This window comes from Crocodylus siamensis, chromosome 2 (genome assembly GCF_052110815.1).
Source record: "Crocodylus siamensis isolate JL-2025a chromosome 2, ASM5211081v1, whole genome shotgun sequence".
Classification (NCBI taxonomy): Eukaryota; Metazoa; Chordata; order Crocodylia; family Crocodylidae; genus Crocodylus; species Crocodylus siamensis.
In genome coordinates this window covers 87,240,234-87,256,088 of record NC_143396.1, presented here as the reverse complement: position 1 = coordinate 87,256,088, position 15,855 = coordinate 87,240,234, and the positions used below count along the sequence as shown (strand labels likewise).

Here is a 15,855-nt window from a genome sequence, read left to right as displayed (position 1 = left end):
AAATATATGAAGAGCTGAAATCTAAAACTCAAGCATAATTCTGTTTTAATGCTAGCAGCAAGACCTCTGCTTTGCTTGAAAATTGGTTTAACAGATAGAAAAAGCATAATGAGCTTGTTTACCAGAAGCCTCCTTAGATTTACGTGTGTGGAGATGTGGATATAAGCTATTAATTAAACAGATTCTTGCCTTGCTTTTCTTGCTGTAGTCTGCCATTAGAGCAGAGCCTTGGGTACATATTACTTTTGTAGCACTATATTGTAGACTTTAATTCTACAAATGAGCATCAGCATGTCTGGGCCACTTGTAGCACCACAAAAAGTTCCTGTTTCAAACAATAACTTCTTTGTCGTGCTTCAGGAGGTCTCTCGGACCCCCTCAGCTTTTTGCAGTCCTCTGTTCTCCTTCCTGCCTCTCCAAGTGGAAGGGAAGGAGACTGGCCAACTCCCTGACAGCTGGGGAGGCAACCAGAGCTATAGGTCCATTTGTGGTGATGGTGGCTGTTACAGAACCAGCCCCACTCTGAGGAGCAGCTGATGTGCAGCTGATTTTTAGCTGATATGCAGCTATTCCATGAAACAACTCTGTCATGTCCAGCTCTGCAGCCACCACTGATCAGTTGTTACAAAGCAGGCAATGAACTTTGAAGCTCTGCCCCTGCCACTAGAGGGGAGGCAAGGAGAGCATTCCTCTTCTTGCCCTCTCCCCTCACCAGTAGCTGGGGGCTTCCTTTCTGCTACAGCTGCCTCCAGCTGATGCCAGTGGTAGCATCAGTCACTTCTGTGTGGGGCAGGGGTGGAGGAGAAAATGAGCAGTCATGTTATCACATTGTGGCTTGAGAGTGCATCTTTTGAGGCAACTTTGTCATGGGCCAGCCAGGGGGCTTTGCACATGTGCATGCCTCCATAGCACTCTATTTTTGGACCGCTACAAAGTGTAGTGCTACCCTTTCCCCTCCACACACACCCTTTTTTTTTTTTCTTTAATGCATCTAGGGTGCGGATGCATGTTGCCCTATGGCAACATAGCAATTCCATGTCCACACAGGATTGCCAGCTATGTCACTAGTGATGCACTTCTTGAGTATAGCGCACCACTACAGTGACATAGCAGTGAAATCTACCCATGCACCATGTGCACGTCACAGTAACCATCTGTACTGTGCCATACTTTAGTACTTCCAAAAGGAAGTGCTAAAGCACAGCGATGTGTAGATGTGACTCGAAAGAACTAAATGATGGGGAGTGGATTTTAAAGTTCCAACAGCAGCACTAACTCAATTCCTCATCCTTTTGTATGGCTGCATTTACTACTGATTATTGTCATATGCCAAAGGATTTTCAGTATAAATGTTAAAGGGGTATAGAAATATACAGTGAATGTGAGACCCAATTCATGTTGTAGCTCTAAACCAAGTAGCAACATGAAGAATTATATCGGTCTCATGGCTTGAAAAGCTGGTCACAAATATGGTGAGCAAATGTCCATGTGCCTGGAATGTGGCTGCATCCTTTAATTTTTTGACTGAACTTTATATTTCTGTGTTTTAGGTCTAACACACTCAGCAGTCAGAGTGTGAAAAACTTTGGAAGGTCACTTCTCGGTGGTTACTGTCCCACCTACATGCCTGATCTAGTACTGCATGGAATAAGTAGTGATGAAAAGCTGAGGCAGTGTCTACTAGCAGATTTGCTTCATGCAGTACATGTAAGTTGATACTTTTGCTCCAAGCCACTGACTTCTTAATAGCAAGGATTATGTTATCTAATTGGGAACATGTAAGACGTGTTCAGCCAAATAACAGTTTATCACCCCGTTGGAGACATTACACTTCCCATGGCTTGGAAAAGTGACCCTTTCAGAAAATATGGGAGGAGCTTGCCTGCAGATAAGATGCTCTCACCTGTAGTCTTGGTCTTACCTCCCAAGTAATTGGGGAAGTTATCTGTAACTTCTTACTTAGAGTTGAACAAGTCTGGCATTCTTTAGGATACCAAAAACATAATATTGAGCTGTCTTCACTTTACAGTTACATTGGCAGGCTGACTGCTTTGCATCTTACAAAACAAGGCTGGTCTGCAGGTGGCTGTAAGCTTGCTACTGCAGTAGCCACCTACTATGGTACACGTTGCCATGGTGATAGAATATCTTGTAAGGACTCAGCTTTTGCCAGACATTAGCACAGATGACTGCAGAGAGCAGTTGGCTGCTAAATACAAGCTGTGTTATGTGCTGAATTAAACCATGCAAAAGTCTCCAGTTTTTACCCTAATGTAGTTCAAAGTGTAATTTACTGTAGCCAGTTTGCCACTAAATTAACTTTTATAGTTGCACTATAAAGACAGAATAAAGATTATTATGACCTACTGCCTACTGATGGATATCCACTCCTTTTAGCAGTAAGAAGAATTGTGCTACTGCAGTAGGTTTGTGTTTAATGAAACTGCTATCTGCTCTTCTGACAGCAGAAGTTTGTCCATGGAACAAACTGGCCTGAGTTGTAACCCTGGGTCTGTTTCTTTGTTTCTTCCCTATGATGCAAAAGCTTGTTGAATCTGTGCTAACGGTGAAGCCCAGGATTGCATTGAATTCCTCTTTTAAAAAGATGCATAGATTATAGCAGTCACCTAACCAGCATATTCTTCACTTTGTCCCCCAAATTGCTACTCAGGCTGAAATTCATGAACTTCAGCCCAGCTTAATGTGTGGGGTTTTTCTGGCTGTTGGAACACAAAAATATTTAAACTTGGTCTAAAGGCTTTTTTAAACTCTCACTTCTGAAGACTAATTGTTTTTATTTTGTTCTGTTTACAGCATCCAGTACTTGATGAGCCCATAGCAGAAGCTGTCTGTATCATTGCAGATACAGATAAGTGGAACGTACAAGTGGCAACAAGCCAGAGAAAGATGATGGACAATATGAAGCTAGGCCAGGATGTTTTGGTTTCCAATCAAGTGTCCAGTTTACTACAATCCATTTTACAGCTTTACAGACTCAACCTCCCAGCTGACTTTGTGAGTGTGTTTTCCTGACAACTGGAGTTAATGTTTCAAAGTCAGATTTTTTCAAATAGTTTATTTTCAGGTACTTTAGCTATTAACTGTGAATTTGACAACAGTAAATCTAACTTCAGTCTAAAATCTCACTCCTTTCCTGTTCCTCTTTTAGAATTGCTACCTCTCGTATTAAAACTGATTTGTGACTTTTTCACTCTATTGATGTAGCAGTCATGAAGGAGGTGCAGTTTTAAGGTGGTGCCACTTTGCTGCTTATGCCTCTAGGCACACACCTGAGTGTTTTATTTAGTCTTTACGAATGAGGAGCATTTATCCCACGTACCTTGCCTCATTTCACACAAAGGCATATGGCAGGCAGGAAGTAAATGGTGCCCTACTTGACACCATATTATGATACTGGCCTATAATTTGTTTAGTGAAACTATTTGAAATTTGTATAAATTAAGATATTCTCGGCTTGCCTTATCTTCTTACTTCACAGTACCAGTTTTCTTTTACTATTCAGATAATTAAAATCTTGGCTCACTGTCCTTGATAAAGATGAGAGAACAATTATGAACTCAAAATTTGATTGTTTAAAATCTTTTTCTTGTTTTAAAAAAAATATATATATGTATATATAAAAAATTGCTTACCAAGCATGAGTCTCTTCCCATTAGTTTTTAAATTAGTAGAATTTGTTGCATATCCACATACAGTATTAAAAGAAATTCAGACACCCAAGAACAGTTTTCTTTCAGTGTGCTTCTAAAGTTTAATGTGGCCTGAAGTTGCTTGCTGCTGTTGCCTGTCAGCTGATTACATGTTCCATAATATGATGTTCTGCATAAACTTGTTTTCATCTTCAGGAGCATGTATGTCGAGCTGAATTACTTTGATTTTGCTGCTGGCAATTGCTGCAGAGAAAACATACCACAATTTAATACACATGGTATCCCAAACTAAAACATTGGTTAAAGCTTGTTCACCTTGTGGCACAGAAGCCATTATGTATCTGATGAGTGTATAAAAAGTATATAAGCAGCTATATCACTAGCACACTAAAATAAAGGAAGAGGCAAATTAGCGCTTTTAGAAAACCTAACTGAAATACAAATCCAGCTTTTGACATTATACTTGATTTTTATTAAATATTCTTAAACTGGGACTATAAGACACCTTATAATACAAGGGTGGGCAAAATACAGCCCATGGGTCCGCGGCTGCAAAGTCATAGGATCTGGCCCATGGGAAGCTGGTGGGCTCTGGCTGCTCCATCATGCTGGGTGGGCATCCTGGCCCCATCTGCAGCTTAGACCAGTTCCTGCACAGTGTGCCAGAAACAGCACATGCCAGCATCAGCTGTGCACACTGCCTGCAGGTTCCTGCTGGGGCTCGAGGCATCTGCCAGAGCACATCCTCAGGGTAGAATGGCGGCTTGAAGGTGGTGCTGGTGGTAGCAGGGGCCCTGGCTGAGCTGCCTCTGTTGAAGCTGCCAGCAGTGCCAACACCAGCTTCCCTTTCCTCCTCCCCCCCACAACCTACCTGCAGCCCCATCTCACATATGGAGGTTTGGTGAGCTGTTCCGGGGGGGAGGGGAGTGCTGACCTGGCCCATAGCAGCTCTCCAAAACTCCCTATGTGGTGCATGGGCCCAAATAATTGCTCACCTGTTTATAATGGGTTCAAAAACTGCTCTACATGGTAAACAGTGAGAAAAAGCACTCCTGTCAAAGCACATTAAGACAGTAGCTTTCTCAGTTATCTGATGAACCTTAATTTTCTCAAGAAGGACAGATCCCCAGAGTAATGAAGTTTCCATTTTATGTTCAACTTTTACATTTATCTTTAAGAACAGAGGTTGGCAACATATGGCCTGTGAGCTGGATGGGGCCTGCAGAGTTGGGCAAGTTACAGCAGTGCAGGGACTCTGTGCATACCCACAATGAGGCCATGCCACGTGGGGCTCAGCTGGGTTGTTCAAGCTCACACTACTGAAAGATTGTTGGGTGATATTTTAGAAAAACAATAGTGTCTGAGAAATTAAGAATCACTAATTCAAGTATGCAGGTTTCAGGCTTAGCAAAATGCCTTTTATCATTTTGGATATAATCCAGCTCCTTTCTAAATGAATGAAAAGACTGTCATCAGCTTCAGTGGGAATTTAATTTGTTTCTTTGACTGCTGTATACTAAAGTTGCTAGCCAGGAAAAACAGCCTGTTCCAATCCTTTGAAGAAAAACTTTTTTTTTGTTTAAAATTGTGGTTGGCAGCTTAAGAACGCCACTTGCTTATTTTTCCTGTGTTGTTATACTGCAGTCACTGTATTCCTACTAGTATAGGTGTTAAAATAAACGTTTATATTTTCATAATGCTTTCACATGAATACTGAATCCCTAAGGTTTTTTGGTGCATTTCTTTATAGTGCATAATGCATCTGGAGGATAGACTACAGGAGATGTATCTCAAAAGCAAAATGCTTTCAGAATATCTGCGAGGACATACAAGAGTTCATGTGAAAGAGCTAGGAATTATATTGGGGTGAGTAAGATATAAATCCTGCAATAAATTTCTGGCAAGCCTTAGTGACCAAGGTCCCTATACAACATGAATGCTGCCTGCTGTTTAACGAGCAGGCTTGCTTTTTGCTGCTCATTAGACTTATACGAGAGAGGGAGACACGAGTAAAGTGTGAAAGTATGTACCACTGAGCCATCTGGAACTCGCTGAACTGTCTACAGTTCAGCCAGTAAGGATAAATCTCTAGTCCTTCTCGATTACTTGGAGTAGAAATGACATCTTTCATGAACAGCTGAGATTTTAATTTTGTTTTCATTTAGTCTGATATTTTCCCCCCTTGTGTATTAAAGTTAAGGGATTAGGAGAAGCAGTTCCACCAAATGTTTGAGGTTCCTTTTGACAAGAGGTGTATTGTTTCAGATTTTAAAAAGCAGGTGTGGGGAAATGAAAAGAGGTATGCTGTGTTCAGCAGCTACTACCTAAGAAGGATGCTTGCTTGATGGGTGTGTATATATGTATATGTCATCCTGTATATAATATCAGAATGTCATACAAACAAAACACCAGTGATGACACCTGGCTCTCATAGCTTCTGACTTAGCAGCCAATCTTGAAGCACAACATAAGAAATCAGTTTTATCCCTATTTTATGGACAAGGAAAACTCTGGACCAGATTAGTGGCAGAACTGGGAAGGGACCCAGATCTCCAATTTGCAATGCTGTGGCTACTGGTCCTTCCCTTCCCCCCCTTCTTTCCTTGCCTTGCTCCTTTCCTTTCTCTCTCCCTGTAATAGGTAGTATACTCTGTGCCTTAACAAATTAGTCCAACATTGCATACCCTGAGTGGAACATCATAATGAATGGGATTATGCTTTCTGAACTGTGGTGCAACTGAAAAAGAAAGAACATATTTTGATTTCTGTTTCAAACTGCTTCTCTTATAATACTGTAATGGCAGCATGTTTCAAGCCCGTGCATTCAGAAGGGATCCTCAGTGTGGATCCTTGCGGAATGAAAAAGTCTTATTATCCTAAAATACTAAAAATTCAATGTGAACCTCTTGCTTTGCACCTCTTAAAACTATTGTTTCATGCTTCCTGAGTTTCTGTGTGTATAATAAGACTTGCATAAAACTTAGTTATTTTTAAGTTGCTGTTAGTTTCATATTTATGTAGGGGAACCTGACTAATAGCACAGGTGACTGAATGTGGAATCTTGCAAACTAGTGAATGATATATTTTAAAAAAGCAAAGGTGATGTACCACAGAGGGTCATACTGTTGTCACTTGAATATTTTGTGATATTAACCTAGCATATCTAGACCCATTTATTATCATTCACTTTATTTAATAGAAACTGATGAACCGTCCCTTCAGCTTCTTAAAATTCAGCAGTTTATAAGCTAAGGATGTGTGTGTGTATACTTTTTTCTGTACAAAGTAGATTGTATATTGAAAAGCTTCTCTTGTTTTTTAAATTCTAGGATTGAATCCAATGACCTGCCTTTGTTGGCTGCTATAGCAAGCACTCACTCTCCTTATGTTGCTCAAATACTCTTATAAGTTAAAATCTCAGGGTAGTCATTCCCAAGCAAAATACAGAAATTTTGAAAGAAGGACAGAGATGCCAGTGCTGGTAAAGAGGAACAGTGACAAAAGCTGGTAACGACTGCATTCCATCACCATCTGATGCTGGACATTTTTATCACAGAACTTCAGTTTACATGATGTAAAAGGCATTCAGGTTTTTTTTAAATCACCTCTGACTTAACAAGTCAGGAAGGTGACTGTATCCTTTCATTAAAAAAAAAAAAGACTAAAGCAAACACTTTTGCAAACTGAACTGTCAGCAGAAATGCTGCTCCAAGACATGAAGTAGCATTAAAAAGAACAAGCGGGATAGGATGGCTCTTGTGATGCTGCACTTGTGATAGTGTGGTGTTTCTGTGTGCTGCTTTGATTGGGGGTGGGAGGGAAGAAAGCAGTTGTAAACTATGTATATAGCATTCCTATACACAAGCGTGCTGGATGGGACATGAAGTTTTGCAGAATGTGAGCATGATTTTATATTGTAGAAGTGGCCGGTGCAGAACAAGAATGTGGACTCAGCATCTGAGTTGTGCGTGGGGTGTCTGTCTGTGGGTGAAGTTTTTTCTTGTCATCTTTTTAAAAAGACAAGAGGCTAAGAAAGCTGCAACTGCTTCTAGTTTTAATGATGAGGATTTCAAATGAGCTCAGATAAATACTAACATCTCAATTTGGGATGAAAGCCTTTGGAGAGGGTGTTTTGGGAAGCCTTATGGAATTTCTTCTACAAGTTTACATTTGTTGCAAATGCAGTACCCGTCTTTTTTTGGGTTTCTGTATGACCATAAATCTGGTAATCAATCCCAGATCATAACTTCATCAAATGTTACTGTTGCTGAGATGTTTGCATTTGATATGATAATGTACAACATGATACCAGATATATTTTTGGTGCGTTGATGCCAGTTGGTTGATGAGCATGTATATCCACATGAGGCAGACTTATTCCAAAAAAAAAAATCTTTTTAGTCCATAACACTGTTTTGGCCTTCCAGCTATTAGATGGAGATTGCCCTTTATTCTCACTTAGAAGGGGCAGTTTAAGTTTAAATGAATTGTACAAGGATAAAACCCCAGACATGGTGATTTGTCACCCGTGTGAGCATTCTACAGAACTTTTTTGCACTATCATCCTGGTGCCTTCTGATCTCTTCTGGACTGACAGCCTTGAGGCAAGAAACTTGCCCTTAAGGTCAAATAGTTCATAAAATCCATTTTTTTATTGTTTCATAAGAAGAAAACTGGACACGGGCATAGATACCTTTTTATATACAGTCTATAAACCAGTGGTTTTCAGCCTTTTTAGACTTAAAGGCATACCTCCATAAATCTCTTGTGAATTGAGCAGCCCCCCATTTCAAAAACTAATTTATATAGTGAATTACTCTTCTTCTTCTTCTTCCTCCTCCTCTTTTGCATCAAGCACTGTGAAGCAGTGCATGACATTTGGAGATCAAGGAAATGACAGAGGGGAATAACACTTTTTAAGAAGAAAAGCAAACACCCAAGTAGTGTTAGAGTGCAAGTGCTCTAGGACGTTTTGGGCATTGCACAGGAAGTGTTTAGATCTGTGACACCCCCCCCCCTTATTTTTGCTTCATTAACTCATTGTTTCCAGAATTTCCAGTGTTAGGAAAGAAATACAGGAGACAAGTTTGGCTTTGTGCTGCCTTGGTGTTTACATGTTTATGACTGAGTATCTTCAGTCATTAAAAGGAGGCAAATGTTGCTATTATGGGGGTTTTTCATTTTGCTTTCAGATGTGACTGAAATGCCATCATACCTGTTACAGAGTTCCCTTCCTCAAGGGATGGAACCACAACCATGAGAAGCTTCTCTACAAAAGGCTCGTTTCCAAGCTAGAAGACTCCCTCTTCATTTGCAGATATGATTCTTAAAAAGTTAACATGGTTTCTTAAGTTTGGGTTCTCTATCCTAACATTCCAGGTGCCTCCTTTCTTAGTATTGTGTTTTAATATGTCTAGCCAGTGTCTTGTTTTTTAAAGAGGCTACAATATTCCTGAGGTGGAGTTATCTCCTATTGCTGGTACATGAGGAAATCTGCTTCCTCTGCTTGGCTCCTGAGCTGCTTACCCTTCACTTTGTCCTTTGCTTAAAACCAAACATGGACGCTGCAACCGGTTGCTTGCAAGCACCAGGCCAACTTTCATTGACAGTAAGTAGATCCACATAGTGAATGCAGCTATTCCCAAACTTCCCCCTATGCTGAAAATGTATATGGGAAACGCCTTCCTTTATGAGCTGGGATCCTGGTTTTCTCTGATTTAAAAAAAAAGAAAAACAACCCAAAACCAAAAATCCCAATTTTTGGATTAAAAAAGTAACTCCAAATCCACATTTTTCCCTGATTAAAATGAAATGCCACTGTATATATCTATATATTAGTAGCACTCCATTTTAATCAGGGAAAAATGTGGATTTTGTTTTACTTTTTCAATCTGGAAATTGGGGATTTTATTTTTTTCAGAGGGAACCAGGATCCCTGCTTAAGAGTATAAAAATGTTTCATATTTTTATGCACTCACCTCACTTCACTTCATGTTCCTGCTATTTTATAGTAATTAAGTAAAAGGCTAATTCCAATTTAATTTGAAACAAAAAGGGGCTTGTGATTTGGTCTGACTTGGATCCAGTTCTACAAAGAGATGAAGGCAGCCAACCTCTGCTGTTGCACAGAAACCCATTAAAGGCAAAGGTTGGCTGATGCCCATCATTTTTGTAAGATTGGCACCTTGCTCAGTAGTAATGTGTCCTCTCCTACCTAATCCTATAGTTCTGCCTTTTGATAAGTTTCTAATTTAATTTAAGGAATGTAAATTGAGTTTAAAGCATTCAGCTTTGTTCAGCCCAAGATAAAACTTCTTCATTATACTTGCTTCTTTTTTCCTGTAATGTTTTGCTGCTCTTCACAGATTACACAAGTAGACTGTCTTGTTTATAGTTTTTCTTTTTTTTAGTTTCTAAATTTAATTTCCAAGGCAAATACTTTAATTTGTACCATTCTTTAAAAAGTTGGCTTTAGACTAAAGGAATTTAAAATGTCTCCCTCCTACCAAATATACTACCTCAGTTGACAGGATACCACCTTTTAGGGCTTCTTCAACTTCGTAAGTCTTAACTGTTAAATATTTTGTAGCATTTTGCTGTTCAGAAAAGTTAGTGTAGCATGACAGAGTGGTAAGTATGTACAAATGTTGTGTCAGACATCTTTATAGCATGTTTCTGTTGTATTTTTAATAGAATGAAAAGTGAAATGAATGTACAGGGGAAATGTTTAAAACTGACAAATAAAAATGTAGCTGAAATCTTCAAGTTTGCAAAGTTGTTGTTTATTAGTAGTATGGATCTTTTGTAAACTCAGTACATATATTTCTTGTTTTTAAGTAGGTGGAACTTGGATTTAAACCTGAATGGATAGATACATTTGGCTAAACAAAGATTAGACAGTTGCCGCAATGTGTATGAAATTGTGATGGGTGGGCTTCATAAAGCTGAAAGGCTCATTTAACCCCCTACCCGAATAACCCCTCCCTGCTTTATATCCAGACAAGTGGTTGATACCTTCTAGATTATCTGCAAAGAGATGAAAAAGGAGCTTACACAAACTGAGTGAATGTCTTCACTAACTAGGTTCTGAGATGAAAAGTCAGAATCTCTTACACTTTATGACTGCTTTCAGACTATTTTTACTTGCTCCTCCCATATACAGTTTGATTGGCTATTTATTTGATCCCTTTTTAATGGTATGTTGTATTTAGGTACTGTGGTGTGTGCATAAGAAGCTGAAAGAGTGTGTAAACACAAGGGACTACCTTTCTATTGCTTCACCAAATGAATAATAGAGCCCACATGACTTCCAATTGTTTATGGGCAAGTTTCTCTTGACAAATCTAGTCCCTTTCTAAAAATTCCCAGCTAGAAGTTATCCAGAGGGTCTTTTCCTGAGCAGTCTGAGGCTAGCAGCCCCAGATTAGTATGAGGACTTAAATGGAAACTGCACAGAAGACTAAATTTGTTGGACTTTGCAGCTCGTGCTTATGCTTAAAGATGATTGTTCTTGAACCCTTACATTGGGCTTGCAAATCTAAGGTATAGCCCAATGTATATTTTTATAACTATTTTCTCCTCTACTATATGAGCTTTTAATAATAGCTTAAGACAAAAAGGACAAGAAGAAAAATTCATAGCAAGATGCTCACAAGGTGTATGCCCTTAAAATAGCGTCTGCTCCTCCTTTTTAAAATCTCAGTGTTTAGTATAGTCGTACCAAACTCTGTTCTTTAGGCGCATGCTGAAGTAACCATCACTTTCATTTACTCTGCCTACTGTGGCATGGGGCATACTTTTTGGGAAAAAACTGATTAACTTGTCCTTTATATTCTTGTGTACATGGTGACTTGTTTAAACCTAATTTGTCTTTGTCTTAAAAATAAGATGCTTATGAGAATGAAGATTTAAGAATGTCAATTTGCTCACACAGATACATAACCTTGATTTGCATCTTCCTTTGTTTGAAGTATTTATTTTGTAACCAGCCTTCAGTTTGCACCGAGTCTCTTAGTTGCCTCCGGGCTCCTAACTTGAGGAGGCCGCTGGCCAGTTGCAAGAGTTGTCCATCATATGGCCGTGCCCCTTGCCGCTGACTGGTTGCAAGCTGTCTACCATGTGGTCCTGCCCCTTACTGCCCAGTGGTGGAGGGGAGCAGGGCCACACAACAGGTAGCCCTCAGCCAGTCAGCGGTAAGGGGTGGGGCCATCAATCATCTTGCTGTCAGCCCTTCATGACGGCAGCCCCTCCTCCCCCCACTGGTGGTCTGAGCAGTCAGGCCACAGCACCACGAAGACTGCTGGCTCCTTTATTTTCAGTAAGTTTTTGCAGCAAGTCTGCCACTTGTTCACAGAGCCTTTCATTTTTCCCAGAGCCCGGCCAAATTCATGGTTTCCATGAAAATTGTGCAATCGTGAATTTGGTACATCCATACTCATGGCGCATAAAGATTTAGTTAGGCTTAGGATAAATACATAAAACACATTTGCATGTGTGACTTAAAACCACAAAAGTCCAGCTAATGCATCAGCCTTTACACCCTGCTTTTATAAAAGGCAGTTATTTTAGAGGAAGCTTTCCAAATGAAAATGGATGTTAAGGACGGGAAGACTTGGAGACGGGGAAAAAGCAAATGTATAGCTGGGTGGTAACAATTCTATTAGAGCAGTAAAAATAGGAGATGATGCATCTTCTAAATAAAAATAGAATAAACTGAAGAGAACATCCACACAACAATAAATCTACTGTTTGGGTGTTTATGGTTTGGATGTGTAATGTTTCCCTATAATCCTTGCTTTCATTATTTGATGCTCTTGTCATCCAGCTTTATAACTTTTCTTGAAAATCCCCCTCAAATAATCCTACCTTTGGCAAATACCCAGCCTGATCGTTGCGTACGTATTTTTTCCCACCTCTTTCAACATAACTGGTAAATTCTGCAGAGGCAACTGTCCCTGGATGCCCATGCCTCGCCCACACTGCTCCGAGTCGGTCCAAGTGGTGCGGGTCGAGGCAATCCACTGCTATAGCAGCAAGATGCACAGGGCCTTGCTGCTGTGGCAGAATGGCCCCCGTGACCACATCCCTCCAGGTTGGCGCAAAGGAGTGCAAGGGGCAGAGGCTATTCTGCAGTCAGAACACGGAGGGAAAATATCCCTCCATACCCATCCTGCCAATCAGCTGATTAGCAGGATGGGAGGGGTTGTCTGTGTCCACTGCTGCTTTTTGGCAGCTACCAGCTGCTGATTGACAGTCTGCCCCAGCATTAGGCAGACAAGGGAGCAAGCTGCGAATTAATGGGATCCCTGAAAGGTGGGGTGGTCCCAGGAGAAGCCCCACAGTGAAGCTTTCCAGCCATCAGGCCAGAATACACACACTCCTGAATTTCTCTGAAAATCTTACTGGTAGAAATGAGGTCCTGTCTGTGACACAATCCTGGTTCAAAACAAAGAAAAAAAGTGTATATAGAGAATGACTCTTTTGCCTCAGTACAGGAGATCTAATAAAATATGGGTTGGAGGCAGTCAGTTTACTAGCCAGTGATGCATTATCTATGCTTTCTTTTCTGTCATCTGTCTAAACACCATTTTGAAGGAAGAGCAATAGGGTGGAACTGAAAATGCAAGACATGATTTTTAGACGTGGGGAGAAGGGAGTTGGGTGGTTTAGTAAACAAAGCACAAAACTTTGATCTATGATGCTTTTGATCCCACATGAAATTAGCTTAATGACCACATGCTAGTAGTGCGCATGCTGGAAAAACACCTTGCAGTAGTCAAGCATATGTTTTGGCACAACCCCAGACCTAAGGCAGGCAGTCTGAGATGCATGTAGTGAATTGTATCTTGTCCAGAAATCACTCAAGGTCAAGACTATGCTAGACAGCTTATGAATGACTGTCAAGTGTTTAGAAATAAATGTAATCTCATATAAAGTTGATTTCTTGTGTTGAGTCGCAATGATCCCAGAATGATCTGGCCAACTCCCTTTTAATAGATAGCAAGAATCTACACTGAGACAAGAGTTTCCTACTGAAAACCAAGTTCCAATTCTGGCTATGGAGACGGATGTTTGTAGTTGAAGAAGAATAATTCAAGGGTACTTTAATTCAAATTTCACCTCCCAAAAGTGACTGGAGTGTCTAAATGGAAGGAAAAGATTGCCCTTTTCTGGCAGCTGAATGCCACCATTGCCAACAACCACATTGGCTCTTATCTGTTAGCTTTATTTTAATGCCCTGGTTCTGTGTGGGCAAAGCAAATAGGCCCAGATAAGGCCTCATTTGTTTTACTTGTTACTAATGCACCAGTAACATATAAACTGTTGTCACTGCTGATACTATGATCCCTTAATAGGAAGGGATTGTGGATCTACTACAGATGCTAGGAACAATTTTTTGAGGCTGTTGATTTCCCTAGAGGGTAATGGCTGGGCAGTGTTGATTACCTGAATTTCAAGGCTGCATGTCCAGCTAAATTTTTCCTCTAGTATAGAGCATGCATGATTCCTGAGCAGGAATATTGTTTCCCGCTTTAAACTGCTGCCATACTATACAGCCTCCCACTTCCATCTGTAACTTTCTTTTGCTTAATTGGTAAATTAGATGGAGATCAAGCCACTGCCATAGTTCTGGTGTGGGGTTTTTTTCCAGCCATCCTTCTGGCAGAAGAAGAATCTTACCTTTACAGTGGGCTGCAAAGGTGCTAGTGAAGTATGGTTATCCTCCCTCATTGCACTCCACTTGCTTTTCGGATGGCTGTAGTCCTCATAGTCTGTCCAATTCCAGGCAAGCCTACTCCTGGCATTGTTGCCTTGCTTGTCAAGAATATCTGGCGGAGGCTGCCTAAAAATTTAAAGACAGAATGCAATCAGGTCCAAAAGGTTTAGTTTACTCCTGGTGACCCATTCAGAATAGCATGGGAATCTTTGTATAAGATTTTAATACAAAAGAGCTATTGCGTCCAAAGACTTGACTAGGTATTTCTTTCTACTGATACTTTTATTCTAGTTCCCAAGATGAAAAAGGAATGGATACAAGTCTAAATCTGTCAGTCTGCCATAATAGAAGGCATCTCTGAAAAGTCCTAATGCTTAAACCTAGATTTCCTCTTGCGTGTAACTGTGATATTAGGCCTGTTAGGGTCTGGTGCTTTCATACAGGACTCAAGTTAGATACCCCAGTTTGTCAAGTCAAAACACCATGCTCTAGCCAGAAGCGTGTAGTATCTTGTACTATTCAATGGTGGTAAATGCTTTTATACAAGATGAGCCAACTATGTAATACCTTATTTACTAACATACTACACATCCTCCACCTAAAATTAGCCTTCCAAAATTGGGGAGCATGTTTTAAATAGGGCAGTTGATGTGCTGCCCAGAATAGCAGCAGAAGCTTTTCTATTCAGGCAGCACCAATGGAGTCAATTGACTTCATGACCCGTCAGAATCCACTTCATTAGTCACCAACCAGTCGATCACAGTAGACTGGCCGATCATGGAGCCTCTGACAGTCTATCTCAATCTGGGGGAGCTGTGCATGTGCATGCGCTCAGCCCCCGGCCCCAGGTTGAGATCAAGCCTGGGCAGTACGCAAGCTTGGTACCGATCAGAGTACGGGAGGCTCCCGCTGCTGCATGCACCCCAGCAGAGGCCCAGGGGGCACATGCCCTCCCAATCTACGTGGGGCAGAGGTGGCTGTGGCTGTGCCCTGAGCTGTGCCCCAAGCCCTTCAGCTACCCCGGGAGCACCACGACACCATGTGCGTCCCACTACTGGGTGGGCAGGGGACATGGCTCAGCCCAGCGATGGGACACGTAGTGCGGCACTCCCAGGGCAGCTGCAGCAGGGCTCGGGGTGCAAAGCCCAGTACGCAAAGGCAGCCACCTCCCCCCACAAAGAGATCGGGGGGTGGGGCATGTGCCCACCAGGCCTCCACCGGGATGCGTGCAGCAGCAAAAGCCCACCCCCGCACCTGGACGAACCTCCTGGGCTCCAGTCATCCTACTACCCGGCCTGGCTGGGATCCCACTCATCCCTGCCCCTGCCTCAATCCCTCCCTCACTGCAAGGGCCTCGATCTGCCTTCCCTTCCAACAGCCTGACTTGCTGGGCAATGTGGGGGGTGGCACACAGTAGATCCTATGTTGCAGTTTAATTCAAAAAGTGATCTGGTACTTCGAAAGGTT

General features: G+C 41.3%; 2 protein-coding genes across 6 annotated transcripts in view; one reads left to right on the top strand and one right to left on the bottom strand.

Moving 5' to 3' along the window:
* Nucleotides 1–10,429, top strand: part of FNIP2 (folliculin interacting protein 2) — a 66,669-nt gene extending 56,240 nt beyond the window's left edge. For all 5 annotated transcript variants that reach the window (XM_090036281.1, XM_090036283.1, XM_090036282.1 and 2 more), the window contains 4 exons: nucleotides 1,551–1,707; nucleotides 2,815–3,015; nucleotides 5,422–5,537; nucleotides 7,001–10,429. In XM_090036281.1, the coding sequence (XP_089892407.1) occupies nucleotides 1,551–1,707; nucleotides 2,815–3,015; nucleotides 5,422–5,537; nucleotides 7,001–7,079 (553 nt within the window). In that variant the 3' untranslated portion in view covers nucleotides 7,080–10,429. The remainder of the gene's footprint in view (nucleotides 1–1,550; nucleotides 1,708–2,814; nucleotides 3,016–5,421; nucleotides 5,538–7,000) is intronic.
* A 3,725-nt stretch (nucleotides 10,430–14,154) lies between these two features.
* Nucleotides 14,155–15,855, bottom strand: part of SPMIP2 (sperm microtubule inner protein 2) — a 58,091-nt gene continuing 56,390 nt past the window's right edge. The window contains exon 4 of the mRNA XM_090034514.1: nucleotides 14,155–14,514. Within this exon, the coding sequence (XP_089890640.1) occupies nucleotides 14,271–14,514 (244 nt within the window). The 3' untranslated portion in view covers nucleotides 14,155–14,270. The remainder of the gene's footprint in view (nucleotides 14,515–15,855) is intronic.